The sequence below is a fragment of the Loxodonta africana genome, chromosome 2 (assembly GCF_030014295.1).
Source record: "Loxodonta africana isolate mLoxAfr1 chromosome 2, mLoxAfr1.hap2, whole genome shotgun sequence".
NCBI classification, from domain to species: Eukaryota; Metazoa; Chordata; class Mammalia; order Proboscidea; family Elephantidae; genus Loxodonta; species Loxodonta africana.
Window position 1 is genome coordinate 199,764,042 of NC_087343.1, and position 19,370 is coordinate 199,783,411.

At 45.4% G+C, this 19,370-nt stretch overlaps 1 protein-coding gene across 1 annotated transcript; it reads right to left on the bottom strand.

Moving 5' to 3' along the window:
- Positions 1–4,117: 4,117 nt before the first annotated feature.
- Positions 4,118–17,813, bottom strand: LOC100673051 (butyrophilin-like protein 9). Its single transcript, XM_023552978.2, has 10 exons — positions 16,898–17,813; positions 14,603–15,013; positions 13,020–13,301; positions 11,293–11,421; positions 11,088–11,120; positions 10,766–10,786; positions 8,910–8,930; positions 8,127–8,153; positions 5,813–5,839; positions 4,118–4,937 (listed from the first exon to the last, which is right to left on the bottom strand). Exons 1-10 carry the CDS (start codon positions 17,214–17,216, stop codon positions 4,309–4,311), a joined length of 1,899 nt encoding a protein of 632 aa, XP_023408746.1. The 5' UTR covers positions 17,217–17,813; the 3' UTR covers positions 4,118–4,308.
- Between the last annotated feature and the right edge of the window lie 1,557 nt (positions 17,814–19,370).

Consider the following 19,370-nt stretch of genomic DNA (forward strand, 5'->3'; position numbering starts at 1 on the left):
GTGGGTGGTCCTTATCATTCCCGTAAGTCACCCCTAAAGAACCACATGTAACTTTTGGGAATGCCTGCAAGCCTGCGAAAAGAGGAGCTTGGCATCTAGTTTTGCAGGCTCGTTGATCTGCCCAGAAAAAAAGAAAACTTGGAGACATGACTCCTGGAGTGACGGGCAGCTATGGGCACCCTGCCCCAACCCCCCTCAACTTTGCATACATGTGTGAGTTTCCTGTGGGTCAAAAGAACATCTAGAAAGCTAGCCACATGGAGCCACTTTGCTGTTTCCTTCCCAAGCATGTTGTCTGTCAGGTGAGTGAATCCAGCATCAAAGGAGCATGGGGGTGTTCTGGCCTGAACAGGATGGAGCAGAGGTTCTAGTTCAGTAGAAGGTATGGAGAGAACATGGGAGGGGGGTTGTGGCTGCATTGACTCCCTCATTTTTCCTTCTTGCCTCAGTGCTGAAGCAGCAGCAAGAGCCTGTCAGAGGCCACTCCCCCAGCCTGCCTGCCCTGGAATTGGAATTGGACATGAGGTCAGGGTTTGCAAATTGGACAGATCATTTGATAATTAAAGTGTCCAGAATACTATAGGCTCTGCTCAAGATGCTATTAAAGACCAAAAAGTAGGATTCTATAAAAACAATCAAAGGCAGTGATTTGAAAAATGTAAAAGACATGAAAGCATTAAGACTGCTCAATCAAATGATTTCAACTGTAAAGTTCTAAAAGATTTCCTTGTGATCATTTCCCTTTGACATGAGGAAGAAGGAAAGGAAGCATCAGTGACCCCCCAAAAAGAACTTAATGTTTTTATAGATCAACGAGATTCACGAGCAGGCTGGAAGCCCATGAACTTGAGCTGGAGCCTGAAGATCGTGGGGCAAGCAGTCAGGAAGAGATCTTGAGTTAATTGAAACCTGTGTCCACTCTTGCTGCCTTTGTTTGACGTTGGTGATGAGGGTATCTTGCCGAAGCCAGGGCCCTTCCTCATGGAGCTGAATATATACACACTTGGCCCAAGAGTCAGACAAACTGAAGAAAGATCCATGGGGTAGGGAGAGCAATTGGACCAGCTGCTGCTTCACACCAAGGAGGCAAGTCAGCAGATCAGCAGCACCATGTGGGTAACACTGTGCAGTCTCCCTCCTGCCATTCAACTCTTGCAGGGTTCTTAGTTGCCGTGGAGTCAGCTCCAACTCATGGTGACCCTATGTACAACAGTGAAATGTTGCCTGGTCCAGTACCATCCTCATGATCGCTGGCATGCTTGAGTCCTTTGTTTCAGCCACTGTATTTTTTGTCCATTTGTCATCTCCCATCATCCTTTGAGCACTTCCTTACTTTTTGGTATATTTCAGACTCATCTTGTATTTTCCCTGCCCCAGACCTGGAGTTAACCATTTCTCCAAGAAGCTTTAGTTTCTTTTAGTGGAAAATACCAGTAAAAATCAAGTTCTGGGTGCTAGGTGTGTTCACTGGTACTGGACTCATTGCTTCTAGGTTCTCAAAACAGACAGAACTAGCAATTATACGTATGCACACATACACACCTATATATTTTATTTTTAATAATTTTATTTTGTTGAGCATATACATAGCAAAACATACCACCAATTCAACAGTTTCTACATGAACAATTTAGTGAAACTGATCACACCCTGAGTTGTGCAACCATTCTCACCCTCCGTTTCTGAATTGTTCCTCCTCCATTAACATAAACTCACCGCCCCCTAAGATTTCTATCTAATCTTTTGAGTTGCTGTTGTTGATTTGATCCCATATAGATAGATAGAGCATAATGCTCAAGGCAGACATTTTTTACTAGTTAAGCTAAACTATTGTTTGTGTTTAAGAAGACATCAGGGGACATTTTTGGCTTAAGGTTTAAAGATTATCTCAGGAATTCACTATGGCTCCAGAATGTCTGGAGTCCATGAGAATTTGAAAACCTGTTCTGCATTTTCCCCCTTTTGATCAGGATTCTTCCATGGAATCTTTGGTCAAAATGTTCAGTAATGGTAGCTGGGCAGATTCCATTTCTGTTCTCGTGGCAAAGGAGGCAGTTGTTCATGGAGGCAATTAGCCACACATTCCATATCCTCCTATTTCTGACTCTCCTTCCTCTGTTGCTCCAGGGGAACAGAGACCAATTGCTGTGTCTTGGATAGCCACTTGCAAGCTTTTAAGACCCCAAGCATTGCACAACAAACTAGGAGGTAGAACAGAAGCCCTAGACACGTTATTAGGCCAATTAGCTGGGGTGTCCTATGAAACCATGACTCTAAACCTCCAAATCAGGGAACCAAACCCCATGAGGTATTTGATTGTCCATAAGCAGCCTCAGCAGCCTTTTTTTTTTTTTTTTTTGTCGTTGTTACCTATATATTTTATATACACACGTGAGTCAAGATAAATATGAATGTATTTATATACTATTTATCTCTAAAAAAAAAATTCTACATAGTAAAAAACCATGTATTTACTTGTCATCTCTACTTCCAGTCTTCCACGACAGTTATTTTTTCATTCTCTTCTTTCTCCTTTCCAGATTTTCTGGATTTACCTTCTCTGACATGAAGAAATCTGACTCTCACCACACTTAAGGAATTTTCTTACATTTTCAATCCTCCTGTGTGTAACCAAATTCCTGAGCCATGAAACAGTCAGCCCCTATGTGCCAGCCCCTCCCCCATCCCACTCCAGTCCGCAGTGCTGGGTGCACCAATAGAAAGCTCAGTGCTGATGAAGGAGAAAAGAAAAAAGGCAAAGACGGGCAAGGGAGAAAAGGCCAGTTAGAAAGCTCAGCCCCAAATTAGTCTCCTCTGCTCCACCACTCCTCCTGGCCAAGCTGGGCAAGGAAAGCTCAGCCTCAATCAAGGGGACGGTGAAGCAAGCCATATTCTTTTATTCTAAAACAACATCATGGAAGATCATGCAAGTGGCTTTATTATTGTTCCTTTTAAATCAGTTATTTTGGAAACGGCATCATTTTAAAAATCAGGTTGCTTTTTCCTTATTACAAAACTGATGCATTATAAAAGATACAGAGAAAATAAAAAAGTAACAATAACCATTTTCCCATGCACAGATAATCACAACTTTTTGGTGTTTCTTTTTTTTTCCCCCAACTCTTTTGGGAAAATTTCAAACCTACAGTAAAGTTGTGAGAATAATACAATAAACATCTGTAAACTATTTACCTAGATTCACCAAGTATTAGCATTTCATTTTATCTTTTTTTATATATTCATATACATTTTTAATTTAACCATTTGAGAGTAAGTTGCAAACACCGTGGTACTTTACTCCTGAAAATTCAACATGTTTCCCAAGAAAAAGAACATTCTCCTACTAACCACTCACTGTATGTACAAATGTCACACTCAGAAAATTTTAAATTGATAAAATACTTTTCTCTAATATTTCATTTTCCCCAGCTGTGAAACTAATGTCCCTTTTCTCATCATCGATGATGTTAAATTTAATCACGTGGTTAATCTGGCAGATTTCATTCATTTTAAATGTTCCAACTGTCTCATAATTGGTCCGTGGAGTCCCTTCGACTTGGCTCCTATGTCCTTTTGTTATGCCTCCATCAATTTTTAAGCACATTTTTACCTTATGGCACAAGATACTCCAGGCTTACCTTGTACTTTGTCTGCCTTAGCCCTGAAATCATCCCTCGCATCAAGCTCATTTTAGTGGGAAATGGTCTTACAAAACTAAGATCTGAGACCTAGGAGAACACGTTGGTAATGAGATGTCATTGCTTCTACACCTGTTTAGAGCTAGGAAAAAAATATATAAAAATATACTGATACCTCTAATTCCAATCCAACAAGGTTTCTCCCCTCCACCCCCGCCCCCCTCCATATTTCTTTCCCATCTCCCACAGTTAATACCCTGGCTCCCAGCAACATTTACTCATTTGCTCAATCCTACAATAGGCACAAATGAACTTTGGAATTACCTGTCTCTTTTCCTTAAAGAGGAGCCCAGTGGTTAAGAACTACAGCTGCCACCCAAAATGCTGGCAGTTCGAATCCACCAGCCCCTCCTTGGAAACCCTGTGGGGCAGTTCTACTCTGTCCTATAGGGTCGCTATGAGTTGGACTCCATGACAATGTTTTGGTTTTCCTTAAAGAAAATCACGTACATATGCACAGGTAAAGGTCCCTCTCTTCTCCTTTTTCCTGTCTTCTCTGCTGAGGCTTTAGCCATGGCTGACATTTTGGCAAGGAAGCTCGCTTTAGCGAGTTTGTTCACTCTAGAAGAGGGAGGGCAAATTCAGGAAGCTGCCCAGGACCCAGGGCGCCTCACCACAGGCCCAGGTCGGGGTCCGAGGCCTCCTCATAGGGCTGTATCCAGGTGTCACTGTCGTCCTCTTCGAGGATGCGTGTCCCTCTAATGGGCAATGGGCAGATGGTCAGGGGCTCTGGGTGTTCGCTGCCGTCGTGGGCTCTGGGCCTGAAATACGCACACAGTGGCCCTGAGAAGGTGTCAGTGAAGGTGAAAATGTGGGAGCCGTCGGACACGTTGAAGAAGGACAACCTTCCCGCCTCGAAGTCCAGGAAGACTCCCACGCACCGCGGGGGCACACGCAGAGTGAGCGCGACACGGTGGGGGTCCAGCACGAAGTACTCGCAGCTGTTCCACAGCCCCATCACCCAGTAGCCTGAGGCCGGGGTCAGGCGTGCTGGCTCCACACGTGGCACTGTCGCCAGGCACACGCCCAGGAACCAGCGACTTCGGTGGCCCACGTGCACTTCCCAGTAGTGGCAGCCCGCGGAAAAGCGCTCACGGCCCAGCACGCACGTCTGCTCCACGAACCACTGCGAGGCACCCACGGCCAGGGCCAGCACTGCCTCACGGGAAGACACGCTCCTGCCATCCTCGGAGACCACCAGGCTGGGGTGCGCAGAGGCTGGATCCAGGGTCACGTCCACTACGCAGAGGCATAGGGTTAGTGCGGCCGGGGCCTTCTGGCCCTGGCCTGTCCGCTACCCCGGTGGGCAAAGGTTTATTTTCTTCTACTGGAGCAATCAATGGGGTCACCCTCCCCGAAGTGGTGTGTGAGCCATTCCCAAGTATTTCAAAGTGACAAGGGGGATCCTATTTCTTCGTGAAATAGGAAAGTTTCTAAACTCCACATTGGGTGCCCTGGAGGGCAAAGATAACAGGTTGGTTTGTGAGGATGGAGGCAGGCGCACGTCCCCCTGGAGCCAAGAGGAAGGAACTCCAGGCAGGTTCTATTTCCAGCTCAGTCCCATCAGCTGCTGTGGTTTTGAAATCATCAATGGGCTCTGGGTCTCAGTTTTGCAGCGATCTTAGGATTTTAAAACTGAAAGGGACCTCTCAGATTATTTAGTTCAATGCTCTGCACTCCAACACCTCTGCCCCAACACACACCCATTTAATAAATGGGGAACCCCAGGGTCCCTTCTGTCGAATGAAGAGATTGGACCGGATGATCTGAGAAGTTCCTTATAGGCTGTATTCTCTCCTTGCAAACAAGCCCAAGAACCACCATTCCTGCCAGATAGAAACAAGTCTAGTGAAACCAAGAAGGCTTTGTGTGAGTGTGAGCATGTGTGTGTGTATGTGTGTTGGTGTGCATACATCCACATGCAGGTGTATGTGTCATGTTGCATACGTGCACATATCTGTAAGTGTGCCTGAGTGTCTGTGCAGGCAGGCCCATGTGCTTGGCTCTTGGACAGTCTCTTTTTCTAATCTCCTCTTTCCTCTCCATCTCCCTTTTAAGATCCAAACAACCTGAGTCACAAAGCACTTTCAGTCACAGTTTCTCCGCTCAGTTACCTGCATATCTTTGGGCTGCTCTCCATTCTGAAACCAAACAAAGATCTGAGTCAATCACTCTAGAACAAGAGGGAGGGAAGATCCAAGATGCATGATGACACCTGCAAACTGAATAACCCCATCCCCACCCTGCCAACTGGTTTGGATCCAAATTGTTGTGTATCCATCACATCATTTTCCTGGGAATTTGGGATTGGGTAGGGGAGCTGGGGTCAGCACTGGGTTATGCCAAGGCTGCATGCAGGCTGAAGTCGTGTCAGGAAAAGCAGATGGAGCTTATGGACAAAGAGAACGAATATAAGTAGCCTGGATGTCCTGAGGAATGGAAAGAAGGTCTCAATCTCTGACCTGCCTGGCTCAGTCCCCAGGAAGCTCTGCTGACCATGGCTCCTGTTCTAAGATATCCTCTAAAGACCATGTCTTCTCCCAACGTGCCTCCTTTTTAACATAAGCCATTCTGAGTGGATTTCTGTTTTTTCTTATTTTGTTTTGCAACTGAGACATCACCAAGTCACAAAATAGCAAAAGCAGTAGAAGACATTTTCAGAGCTCCAAAAATTTACAGCAGAGTATTCAACCCTAGTTTTGTATCAGAAGAACTTAAAAAACAAAACAGAAAAACCATATAGTGTTTGCATAGAATAACTCAATTCTCTAAAAATGTTGCTTCTCCTCAAATTTATCTATAAATTCAAAGAAATCCCATGCAAAACTCCTTTTGGATTTTTTTTTTAAAGAACTTCATAAATTTATCCTTCCTAAGATTTATATATTTTTAAAAAGTCCATTAACTTTAAAAAGGAAGGGGAAATTGTACGTCCAGGTATTATAAAAGCCTTAGCAGTAAAACAATGAGATAAGAAGTGGGCCAATGGACAGACCCATCTATATATGGGAACCAAATATGCACTAATGGTGACAGATACCCCACATCAGTGGGGAAATCATGGATGACACTGGGCAAACCAACTCACTATTTGGAGAAAAGTAACTGGATTATCACCTAACAACACAGAAAACAGCATTCTAATGGATTAAAGACCTACACATCATACATATAAAGTTAATAGAAGAAAGTGTAGGAGGATATCTTTGTGATCAAAGTGTGTGAAGGTCTTTTAAACAAAACTTTAAAAACACAAGCCATAAGGTAAAAATTTTGATAAATTTTATTTTATCAAAACAGATGACTTCTTTTCAATACAGAGCACCATGGACAAAACTAGTAGGCAGATGACAGAATAGACGGAATTTGCAATGTTTAATACCAACAAAGGATTAGTATCTGTAATATGTATAACGAATTCCTGTGCATCAATAAGAAAAAGACAGAAACCCCAATAGAAAAATGGGCAAAGAATATTAACTGGCAATTTTCAGAAGAGGAAGTGCCAGGAGCCAATGAGCATATAAAGAGATGCTCAAACTTCTTAGTGTTCCAAACCAAACCTGCTGCCATCAAGTCAATTCGGACTCACAGAGGAGTGCAAACTAAAACAACAATGAACAACTGCTTATCTCCAAGGAACTGGCAGACTTAGATAGCTGGCTCATACAGGACATGGGCACATGGGCCTCTGTGCACCACTGGTGGGAGGATGGATGGCACTGCCTTCTGGGTCCCTCTCTCTCCCACCTAGTGGGTGTATCCCCCATGGGTGAGCAATGCTTCTCCTGGGTGCATAGCCCAGAGACTCTTCACACAGGGCCATAAGACAACATGTTTAAGGCTATTCATTCAGCATTGTTTGTGGTGCTGTGATGTTAGGGGCAGTCTGGATGTCTACCTCAGAAGTGTGGCTGGCTAAAATGGAGGGGTCCACAGCAAGAAGGAGACACAGATCAGACACACATGTGGGCACAGTGATTAGTGAAAAAAAAAAAACAGTGCAAGATTGTAAATATCATTTACATAAACTAAAATGCATGTGCACAAAATAGAAATTCACATTTGCAAAAATATATACAAAATAAAGATACACAGTAGACTGCTTTATGGGGGGGGGGAATAGAGGGAGGTATGGGGAAGAAATATTTACGTATATGGGAATGTGCCCATCCCAGGCCCAAGTGGACACCAGGAGTCTAGGTGATCCTAATGTACATCTAGGATTTGAACCAAGGGTTTACATTTTGCTTAGGCTTCAGAACAATATAAAAATAAAATTAGAATATAACCTTTACCAAGTAACGTAGGTTAATGCATGCAGTGTGTAAGGCTATAGAATGAAATCAGAATGAAGTGTGGTTAATCAGAGTGAGTGTGACTGGGCTTTAATGTGGAATAGTGGGAAGGAAAAGGTGCTTCACTCACCAGCCTGGCCTTCGGCTCTTCTCCAGTCTGCATCAGCCAAGGAAAAACATGGATTAGAACATCAGCAGCCCACAGCTTTTCTGCTCACACATCTTCTTTTGCACCAACCCCCTTTCCTTTCCCCTTTCTCTGTCATCCACACAGCCAGCAAGGTGCCAACCTGGGCATCCTACCTAGTTGGGAGATGCGAGGAAGATACATGGATAACTGTAATGGATTGAATTGTGTTCCCCCCAAAATATGTGTTAACTTGGTTAGGCCATGTGTGGTTGTCCTCCATTTTGTGATTTTCCTATGTGTTATAAATAATAATCTTTGCCTGTGGTTAAAGAGGATTGGGAGGGGATATAACACCCTTGTTCAGGCCACATCCCTGGTCCAATGTAAAAGGAGTTTCTTTGGGGTGTGGCCTGTACCACCTTTTATCTTACAAGAGATGAAAGGGAAGTAAGCAGAGAGTTGGGGAACCTCATACCAACAAGAAAGCAGTGCTGGGAGCAGAGCGAGTCTTTGGACCTGAGGTTCCTGCACTGAGATGCTCCCAGACCAAGGGAAGACTGATGACAAGGACCTTCCTCCAGAGCCAACAGAGAGAGAAAGCCTTCCCCTAGAGCTGGTGCCCTAAATTTGGACTTGTAGCCTACGAGACTGTGAGAGAATAAACTTCCCTTTGTTAAAGCCACCCACTTGTGGTATTTCTGTCATAGCAGCACTAGATGACTAAGGCAATAACCAAATGCAAAAGGTGGACAAGAAGAAATAGTTCTAAGAGGGGTCACTTACCAAGTTCTGTCTGAAGCTTCCCTGTAAGCAGAATGCAAGAAAAAAACATCAGCCTTCAAACAAGTGGAACCACCTCCCTATGGCAGTCAGGCCACTGGGAAGGGGTAGCTTAGTCTTAAATCACTGCTGACCCCAATCCATCCTCACATCTGCATCACCCTAATAAAGTAGGCTCATATTTGGGATTCTGATGCCTTATCCTGTTCTTTGCTCAAAGGCAGAAATCTGCACAGTCCCGGAAGGGAAAACAGATCTTCGTACTGAGGGGCCTCTTTCCACAGCTCAGGTCTGGTTTGAAGAGGTTACACTCATTTGCCCTGGAATCACAAACTTTTCCTGGGGAAAAGGTCTGGAATAAGTTCAGAGACACTGCACACAGCCTCTATAAGCCTCAGGGCCACTTACCGGGTAATTTATTTAAAGTACTAGAAGGAAATCACACTCAATTATTTTCCCTGCCCAGATACCAAGGACTCTGACATTTTGCCACTAAAAATGCATTCCCCTGATATCTCCACCCTATCCCCTCTTTCAAAAGTAAATGCTTCTGGGAAAGGTGACACTGTATCCTAATTCAAACTATGGTGTTAGCGACTTGTTGCTGTCGAGTTGATTTTGACTCATGACAACCTCAGTGTGCAGAGAAGAACTATGTTCCATAGGGTTTTCAAGGTTGTGACCTTTCAGAAGCGGATCACCAGGTGTTACTTCCTTCCGAGGCACTTCTAGGTGGTTAGTAGTCCAACACTTATCCATTTGCACCACCCAGGGACTCCAACATAACCGTCTGCATCACCCAGGGACTCCAACGAGTTATTACAGCAGCCTCCCCCCTTGCCTCCCAGCAGGACTTCCCCAACCTCACAGTTTTCTCTGGAGCATTGCTGGTACAGGCCAAGTGGTTCTCTTGAGGTTTTTCCCTCACTCATTGTGGCCTTCTTTCCTATCACCCCTTCTTTTGGGCTCACACTCTCCATGTCTCCCCTCCTATGTATAAACTCCCACACTCCATAGTAGAGAGTTGCTGAGTTTCCCTGGGGAGAAAAGTGAATCTGAATAATTAGTCCTACTTTGGGGCAAATGAAATGTACCACCCTCCCCAGTGGCATTTCATTAAAAAGAGAAAGACATCCTAGGAAGCTGAACCAGAGGGAGAAAACATTTAATGGTGGAATTTTAATTGAGTTGGATGATTTGATGGGAAGGGCTTGCAGGATCTGTCTGTTGTTGTTAGGTTCTGTCAACTTGATTCTGACTCATAGAGACCCTATATGACAGTGTAGAAATGCCCCCATAGGGTTTCTCAGCTGTAATCTTCACTGGAAGGAGCCCTGGTGGATCAGTGGTGAAGAGCTTGGCTGCTAACGGAAAGGTGGGTGGTTCCATGAGCCGCTCAGCAGTAGAAAGATGTAGCAATCTGCTTCTGTAAATATTATGGCCTTGTTTGTTTACGGGAAACCCTATGCTATGGGGCTGGTCTACTCTGTCCTATAGGGTCTCTATGAGTCAGAAAAGGCAACTGGGAGCAGATCGCCAGGTCTTTTCTCTCCTGAACCACCAACCTTTCGGTTAACAGATCAGCACTTAGCCATTGCGCCCCAGGACTCCTTAGGATCTGCCGAGAATATGTCAAGTTAGGCCACCTTGGCAGCTGCTCCTGGGTAAGCAGCCTGTCCTTTCACTGGTTGGGGAATGGAGGTAGGAGCGGCAGAAGGGTGGATTTAGGATTAGATCCTTGAGGTACATTTCTTTCCACAGGGAAGCCTAAAACCACTTAACTCCTCCCACGACCACACGCACTGTGTGCTGTACACTGCCTGCAGCCAGCATTTTGGTTATGGCCACCCAGAACTTACCCAGCTCTGCTGTGAGTTCCTCTGGAAGAGAAATGAGAAAAATTTCTCAGGTGGGAAAATGAATCAGGTAGGAAGATTGATGAACACAGAGACATCATTTCCTCAAAGTGCACAGACTTCATCCACCCTCCGCACCTTCGCTGGACACCGGGAGGAGAAGGCTCCAAGGTGCGGGAAGAGAAAGAGTGAACATTCTCTGTCCCACCCACACTCTGCCCTGCTCTTAGGTCTCTCTGGGCCTGAGGTGCTACCTTGTTGACCCAGCACCCGCCCGTTTGGAAGTCAGGGATGTGGGGGAAAAGCGTGCCTCTTCCACTGTTACCTTTTTCCTTCTCTGCCAGCTTCTTTAGCTTCTCTGAAAGGAAGAAAGGAGAGGTGAGGATGCTTTCTCCCCTGCCTGTTTCTGCCTTTCAGCCCTGCCTCCAGGCAGGATGGAGGCTTTCTAAACCGCACTGCCACCGTGCCCTCCTCCACACGCCCTTTTCACCACTTCCCTCCTCAGCAAAGTCCCCTGGCCTCCCTCCTACCTTGGGTTCTCTGTTGCTGTTGAAAGAAGTACAACACTAGTACCATGAGGAGAACCATGAGCAACGGCAGTCCTGCTAGAGTCCGAAGGAAAGCTCCCTTCCAGGAGGAGGTTGTGGGGAAAAAAACATCTGGAAAACATCCCAAGGGAGTTGTCTAGGTTTAGACACCACTCAGCACTAAGTCGCAGTGGTTAAGAGCTATGCCTGTTAACCAAAAGTTGGCAGTTCGAATACACCAGTTGCTCCGTGGAAACCCTGTGGGGCAGTTGTATTCTGTCTTATAGGTTTGCTGTGAGTTGGAATTGAGTTGATGGCAAAGGGTTTGGTTTGGTCACATACTTTGGTTTGCAGCACTTTGCCCCTCTGCTAAGCAAGTTTAAGTTTGCCTCTGTTCCACATTATGCTACCTGGAGAGCACGTGGAACAGCCACTATCACGTCCATTTTACAGATTGCTATGTTGCCCACTTTTACAACCCAGAAATGTTTTTCTTCAGGATCTCAGAGCCATCTCTTTGAAAGGTAAACATAGAGGAAGGTAGTGCCCTTCTTTTTCTGTCTCATGGGAATTTAACTTGGGCGCCTGGCTCCAAGTTGTAGCTACCTCCTTCTCAGAGATACGTTGTAATAGGTCATATCTTCCTGACTGTATAAAAGGGAAAGATTTTTTTCTATTATAACTATTGATTTGGACTGACATGAAAAATGAATCACAGGTTGGGTTTGTCCTCAAGACTTAAAACTGAACCATGTACATTAAACACTGTGTAAGTTCAGTCTGCACCCTTCTGTGAGTGCCTCATACAAGACTTTGGTACTAGGTAATGGCCTCACCTAAATTTCTTCCCTGACCCACCTCTTTTAAATCCATATACACATCCTGCCACTCCCTAGCACCCTTCCCTGCTTCATTTTTCTCCATAGCACCTAACACCTTCTAAAACTGAACCCGTTGCCATGGAGTCGATTCCAACTCATAGTAACCCTATAGGACACACTAGAACTGTGCCATAGGGTTTCCAAGTAGTGGCTGGTGGATTTGAACTGCCAGCCTTTTGGTTAGCAGCCGTAGTTTGCCATAGCTCTTAAAACCGCTGTGCCACCAGGGCTCCAACACCTTCTAATGTGTGATGTAATTTACTCATTTTGTCTGTTCCCTCAGTAGAATATGAACCTTAGGACAGAGGTTTTGGGCGTATTGTAGGTCTCAATAAATGCTGCCAAAGGGATGAAATTAGGAACAAGTAGACACTCATGGGGAGTCCCTGGGTGGTGCAAATGGTTTACATGCTCAGCTGTTAACCAAAAGATTAGAGGTTCGAGTCTACCAGAAGCACCACAAAAGAAAGGCCTGGCAATCTACTTGTGAAAATCAGTCATTGAAAATCCTATGCAGCACAGTTCTGCTCTGACACATAGGGTCACCATAAGTCAGAGCTGATTCAACGGCAACTGGCTGGTTAGGTTCTCATATGACTTCTAATGAGATTATGGGACTTAGTGCATGGCCTTTAAATTTTGGGCCTTTCTCCCCCTGTTCCCCCCATTACTGTGTGGCTTGTCAGTTGTGCTCTTAGTAGACTTAGTTGCTGACTTTTTCAGGTGTGAAGCCCAGCCCAGCCCAGCCCACATGCATATAGGCCATTGTGTCCTTATAGACAGGTGTTGGGACAATGGATCTGGAGAACCTGGTAACTAGGAAGGTGAAGGTTACTGGCAACCACTGACCTGCTATCTCAACCACAAACTCTTTACTCTGAACCAGGAGGGTGTTCTGGATGGAGCAGGACACGTTGCTGTGGGCTCCCTCTCGGAGGACCACGGATATTTCCAGACTAAACAGGCCCTGGACATCCTGGATGACGGCTTCAGACTCAAGAGGCAGCCACTGTCCCTGATGGTCTCTCCATTGAGCCTTGGGCTTGGGGTACCAGCCACTGGAGCTGCACCTCAGGTGAATGCCTCCCTCCTTGAAGCCCTCAAGGGAGATGTGAGGGTCCGAGCCCATCCCTGGGAGAGACGGAGTGGGAAAGATCAGGTTCCTTCCCAAAGGTTGTGCATGAAGCCCATGCCACCATTCACCATTTGCAATCACTGGCTGGTAGCCTCCACCCATGGACTATAAATGACAGTCAAGATCAGTAGGGCATGTGGGGGCAGTACTACTCCTTAGGTACATTTGAAAATATAAAGTGGGGCATTTGGTGAGGAAGTGCTACTGGTCTTTAGTCCTGATATACAAGGGATAGTCCCCCCAGAATGAAGAATTGCCCCACCCCAAATTCCAAGAGAATGTCTTATCTCTGTCTTGGATTCTTCCAAAGCTCAGTGCTTGGGCTGTCTGTACTGTTTTATCTCCACATCTTTGTGGCGTTAGCGTCATTTTTTAAGTAGGTAAAACAGTAATATGGTTCAAATATCAACACTGCAAAATGTATATTCAAGGAAGCCCCATGTCCTTCTCCATCCTTTCCATCCCGTTCCACCCCCCTTAGGTAACCAACTTCTTTAGTTCCTAATTTATCCTTCCTGTGTTTCTATTTGCACTGGCTCACCTTCTTTCTTACACAAAAGTTTACTTACTGTAGAACCTCTTTTACATTTTGCTTTTTACTCTTAACAGTATACCCTAGAAATCACCCCACAACTGTTTGTACAGTTTCTCCTCATTTTTTTTGTTTTTGTTTTTAACTGCATAGTACTCCATTGTACGTGTGTGCCACACTCGGCTCCCGTGCTTGGGTGTTTAGCTGTTTCCAGTATTTTGCAATTACAAACAGTGCTACAAGGATTAAACTTATACATGTGCTTTTCTTTTCATATTGTTGGAGGTGTATCTTCAGGGTAGGTTCCTACAGGTGGGATTGCTGTTCTAAAGGTAAATGCACAGGTAGTTCTATTAACTATTGCCAAATTCCCTCCACTGGAGAGTCTAATTTTCAACTCCACCAACAAGGTATGAGAGGACCTGTTTCCCCATAGCCCTGCCAAGAGAGTGGGTGGTCCAGCTTTTGAATTTTTGCCAATCTGATAGATATAGGTATATTTAGCATAGCTTTAATTTGCCTTTCTCTCATTATGAGTAAAAGTGATCATCTCTCCCTAGTTTAAGAGCCTTTTGAGTATGTTTTTGTGGGCTTGCTGTTCATATATCTTACCCATTTCCTAATGGACCTTTCCCCGAGTTTATTAATAGTTATTTGTTTATGTGTTAGGGATATTCTTCCTTTCTCTGAAATTCAAGCAATGCAGCTCTATCCAAATGGATCCTTTCTCCTACTGCTTTTTGGAGGCGTGGCTAGTTTACCCACCTGCTACCTCCAGCTCCCAGATAGCTTCCCCGGTGAAGTTACTGGAGAGGAAGCTGCATCCGTAGCGGCCCTCATCGGAGGGAACAACACTATGGAGCTTCAGGATCACGTGGCCATCTCTGATCTCGTCCTTGAGGAGTTTTGTCCTGTTCTGGAACTCCGCCATCTGCCCCCTGGAGAGCTCCTGCTGCTCCCCGTACAGGAGGACGATGTCAGAGGGCCGGCTCCTGAACCAGCGGATCTCCATGTGCTCGGCGTCCAGGTAGGGCCACAGGTAGCACGGGAACTCTATTTCTTCCCCGATGAGTGCCAGGATGGATTGCCCAGGTCCTACCACCTTGACTTTCTCTAGGAATGTGAAGCCATTAAAAAAAAAAGAAGAAGAAGCCGTAACAACTGCCAAAATCAGCCCTCAACAAATATGATTTTTCATCCTATCCCTCTTCCAGTAAACCATTCAAACGACGAAGGTAGAACATTCTACAGGACGACTGGCCTGGTTTCTTGAACAAGTAATTGTTATTTTAAAAATTGAGTGTGCTAGATTAAAAAACACACAAGGGACATTACAACCAGATATACTAGGTGCCACATCTTGATGGCACTGGGTTTGGTTTTTACCGGTCTGGTTATTGGTTTGAACCAGTGTGGTCCTTTGACTGCTGAGAATTTACATTTCTATCCCAGAGATACTGAATCACAATCGACATTTTAACTAGATCCCCCTAAGAATCTTGTTAAAATTTCAATTCTGATTCAGTATCTCTGGGGTGGAAATGCAAATTCTCAGCAGGGGGTTGAACTGGTAAGAACTGGTTGGAAGCCCTGGTTTGAACCAACTGGCTGCAGCTGTTATTTTGGTGACAATTATGTAAATTTGAATATGGCCAAGGTATTAAATGAAATGAAAAGTTACTGAAATGAAATCTTTATCATAAACAGTAAGTTGCAAAACAATATGTGCACTACTAAACAATCTTGATTAAAAGAAGATATATTTGCATGAATGTACAGAGGAAAAGATGTGAAAGGAGATACACCAAGTTTTTGATGATGGTAATTTCTGCACAATGAGAACAGAAGTTTTCTTATTTTTGCTTGTCTGATTTCTAATTTTTTATAATGTATAGCTTCTGTAATAACAAAGGGCATTCAAAATAATCTGTGGGGGCCCCCTGCTTCATGGGTTTTCCTATCTAAAGAGCAAACCCTGCCTTCGAGACTTCTCTTTATCATGATCTTTCATTTGATTGTCCTCCTCGTCAGTGATGTCTCATGTGGCACCTCTGCCCCTCCCTAGCTAATCTGTTTTCTGCAATTTCATGAGAGTTGCTGGTGCCTGCTGCTGTTCCCTTGCATGAGCTGTTCCTGGCCACTCAGCATGCCCTCACTTTCTTCTGTCTGACCTCCATGCACCTCCTTTCCTTCCTTCCAAGTTCAGCTAAAATCCCATCCCCAAAGCTCTTTCTCCGTGGATCCCTCCCCGTCCTTCACTTTGCTCACAGAATGTGGAGGTACCTTTTTTTGTTCACACCACCTTGCTGCCCACTGGGTGAAGCTCCAACACCCTTCCTACCAGTGTCCCTGCCCAAATTCTTTCTAGCTGTTTCTCCTACACACCTGATGCCTGGCCGTCTACATGGGCACACCCTGACTCAGTTTACCCTCCACCTGTCATCTTCCTGGAGAATGTACATTCTGCCAGGCTCAGCTTGAACAGCACCTCCTCTCTATGGCTCTTCTTGGCTTTCCAGGAGAAAAACAAATTGTTTTCTTAGCTATGCTCCCCAAGTCTTTGGATATGGTTCTCTTGCAGCCTTGGTCACACAGCTGGATAGCTGCTTAGGTCATGTCTGGCCTCTACCTTGACTACAAGCTGCTTGAGGACCTGGGCTGTGCCTCAGTCACCCAAGTGTCCCTGGTTTGCAGCCCAGAGCATTAGGGAGTAACACTTGCATAATTAGTTTATACCCTCTGTTGGCTGGTTCTTTGATAAGAAATGGTCAGACTGAGGTCCTTCATGCTCCTCAAAAGTTATGGCCTATACACAGGAGCAGAGTGAAAAATATTTGCCAACTGGCTCAGCATAAGTACAGACCAGTGAGAGTCTTCTGGCACCTTCCTGCTGTGTCTCCTTGGATGCCTGTTAACTGAGGAATCCTGGGAAACTATGTGAATGATGCTGGTGGCTGGAGAAATGGTAGTAGAGCTACATGATGCTCAGAGAAGTGGCAATTTAACAACTGGGATGGATATCTCTGTGTATTTTAGCCACTGGTATAGCCTGGTACTAGCTTATAAGATCTCTGCCCAGGGCTGCATCTGGGAGAAGGAGAGACGAACAAAAGCTGAGGTACTCGTGTCTTGACTGGACAGGGAACAGATCAGACACACTACCTGAGCTAAGCTGCACAAGTGGGAAGAGGAGAAGGAAGTGGGTGAGGAAGAAGAGACTGCTGGATAGAGGTACTTGATACAAGGAGTCCAGAAAAAAACCCAGTGCCGTTGAGTCCAGGGAGACTGAGAAATCCATCATCTCCTGCCAGCAGTGGTGGCTACCTGGAGAGGAACAAAGAGATGCTAAGTGACTCAGAGGAATTGGAATGTGGTCCATCAGACCAGAGGTGTGTCCTTGCCTCAACTATTTTTTATCTGGCTCTGGAGTTCCTTATCAGCCCCAAAGCCTGGTTTCTTTTAAGTCTTGGCTGGATGTGAGAGCTGCTTCTTATTTTATCAGGTGACACTGTTAATAGCTTCACTGGCCTTGCTCAGAGCTTTAAGGGGACAGGACAAAGGGTCCCACAGGAAGCAGCCCCGAGCTGAATATTGTTTACACCCAGAAAAAGACTCCCACATTATGGGAGGGTGGGGCCTCAGTGCCACCCTCTTCTAGTTTTAGTGACTTTCCCCAAACAAAGGCAAATCTATGGGGAATCCCAGATGCATTTTCAATCTCTTGGCCCTACCACTAGCTACTCAGCCTTGCTCCTACTTCCCTTTGCTCTTGAACACCAGGTCCACAAAACAGAGGAACAAACACAGAGTTCCAATCTTTCCAAAGTGGAGTCAGCTCCAATGGCTTTCAGGGACACTTTCCTCCAGTGGAGAGGGCCCCAATGTCCTGGTGTCTGTGGTATCTTCGGGACCACAGTGATGGACTCATCCCATCTAGCCACCCCCCCGATCTGTGGTCCAGAAGACCTGTGCCCTAAATCATACAAGAGCCACTCCCTCTCCTCAGCACCCCCCCTGCCCCTCACTGTAATGTCTCACAGTCTGGGGTGGCCAGTGAGTGTGGTGGAGCTGATATATCTTTAGAGACACACAAGCCTCTCCACATTTCTCAGATTCTCAGAATTTGTTACTGGTTACACCTCAGTTTTATTGTTTGAACAGTGGAAGAAATCAATGCCAGTTCTGAGGGTAGTTAAGCCTCCCATACATTTGGTTGGATGCTCTTTAATAAATGTCAGCATTTCTGCTCTCTCCCCTCCACCTTCCAAATGTCCATCTTCTGTCTTTTTCCAAAAGACTCTCTCCTTTCTTATCATCATAGCATCCCAGGGCGGGGCGGGAGGGGGGGCACGTGGGGAGTAAGGGGCCCACAGTAAGATTCTATTCTCCAGGCCCTACTTATCTCCCCTTCTCCCATTGTCTGCCACCATATTTTCCCATTGCTTGATTTTTCCTTCTGCAGACCCACAATGTGGCACATGTTCCTACTGTCCTGTTGTTACCGGAGAATGGCCTCGGTCCTTGTCTTTGGTGTAGAAAAGAATTTAAACACTGAGACAAACAGTGCCAAGCAAGCAGAGGTTTATTAGTAAGCGGAGGGTTAGTAGTAAAAGTACACTTGACTAGGAAGCCTCAAGCGGGCTACTCAGGTAGAGAAAGAATCTGAGTGCCCCAATAATCGTTTTCTTAGGGTTTTATACTCCTTTTGTCTCTTGATCTCTCTCTCTATTAACATTTAAAAGCCAGGACAAGACCCCGCTACGAAGACTATTTCTTTGGCTTAAGGTTTAATTACCAAGTTAGAGGTCTTATCAAGTTAGGGACTTTATCAAGTTAAGGACTTTAGCAAATCAAAGACCCCTGTGAAGATCATTTCCTTGGCTTAAAGTTTAACTATGAAGGGACCATTTTACTGAGGAATGTCACCACCCCCTGTCTCTTCCTTTGTTGGGATTGTCTTATTTAGGAATGTCACCATCCCCTGCCTCTTCCTCTTCCCGAGTGCAAGCTCTCCCCCTCCACCTTACACTGTGGCTGCGTGGCTGAGCCACACTACCACTGGTAGGGTATAAAACCAAAAAACCAAACCCATTGCTGTCAAGTCGATTCTGACTCATAGTGACCCTATAGGACAGAGTAGCACTGCCCCATAAAGTTTCTGAGGAGCACCTGGTGGAGTCAGACTGCCAATCTTTTGGGTTGACAGCCGTAGCACTTAACCACTACACCACCAGGGTTTCCTGGTAGGGTATAAAAAACAAGGGAATTTACAAGCTGCTGGACCATGTAGCAGAGGAGCATTCAGAGTAGGGTATGTAAGGTGAGTAAATCTGAGCCTCCCCCGCCCCCAGTTACCCCTGAGCTAGGAAGGGCTCAAGCTGAAGGGAATAAAATGTGAGGGAGAGGCCATGGTCTGTGAGGTGAATGGCCAGTTTTGATTGGCCCCTGCCCTCTGGAAGCTCAAACACAGGTGGGAGACAGAGGAGCAAGTTGCTGGAGTTCAATTCATGCTACCACAGGGGTCCCTCAGCGG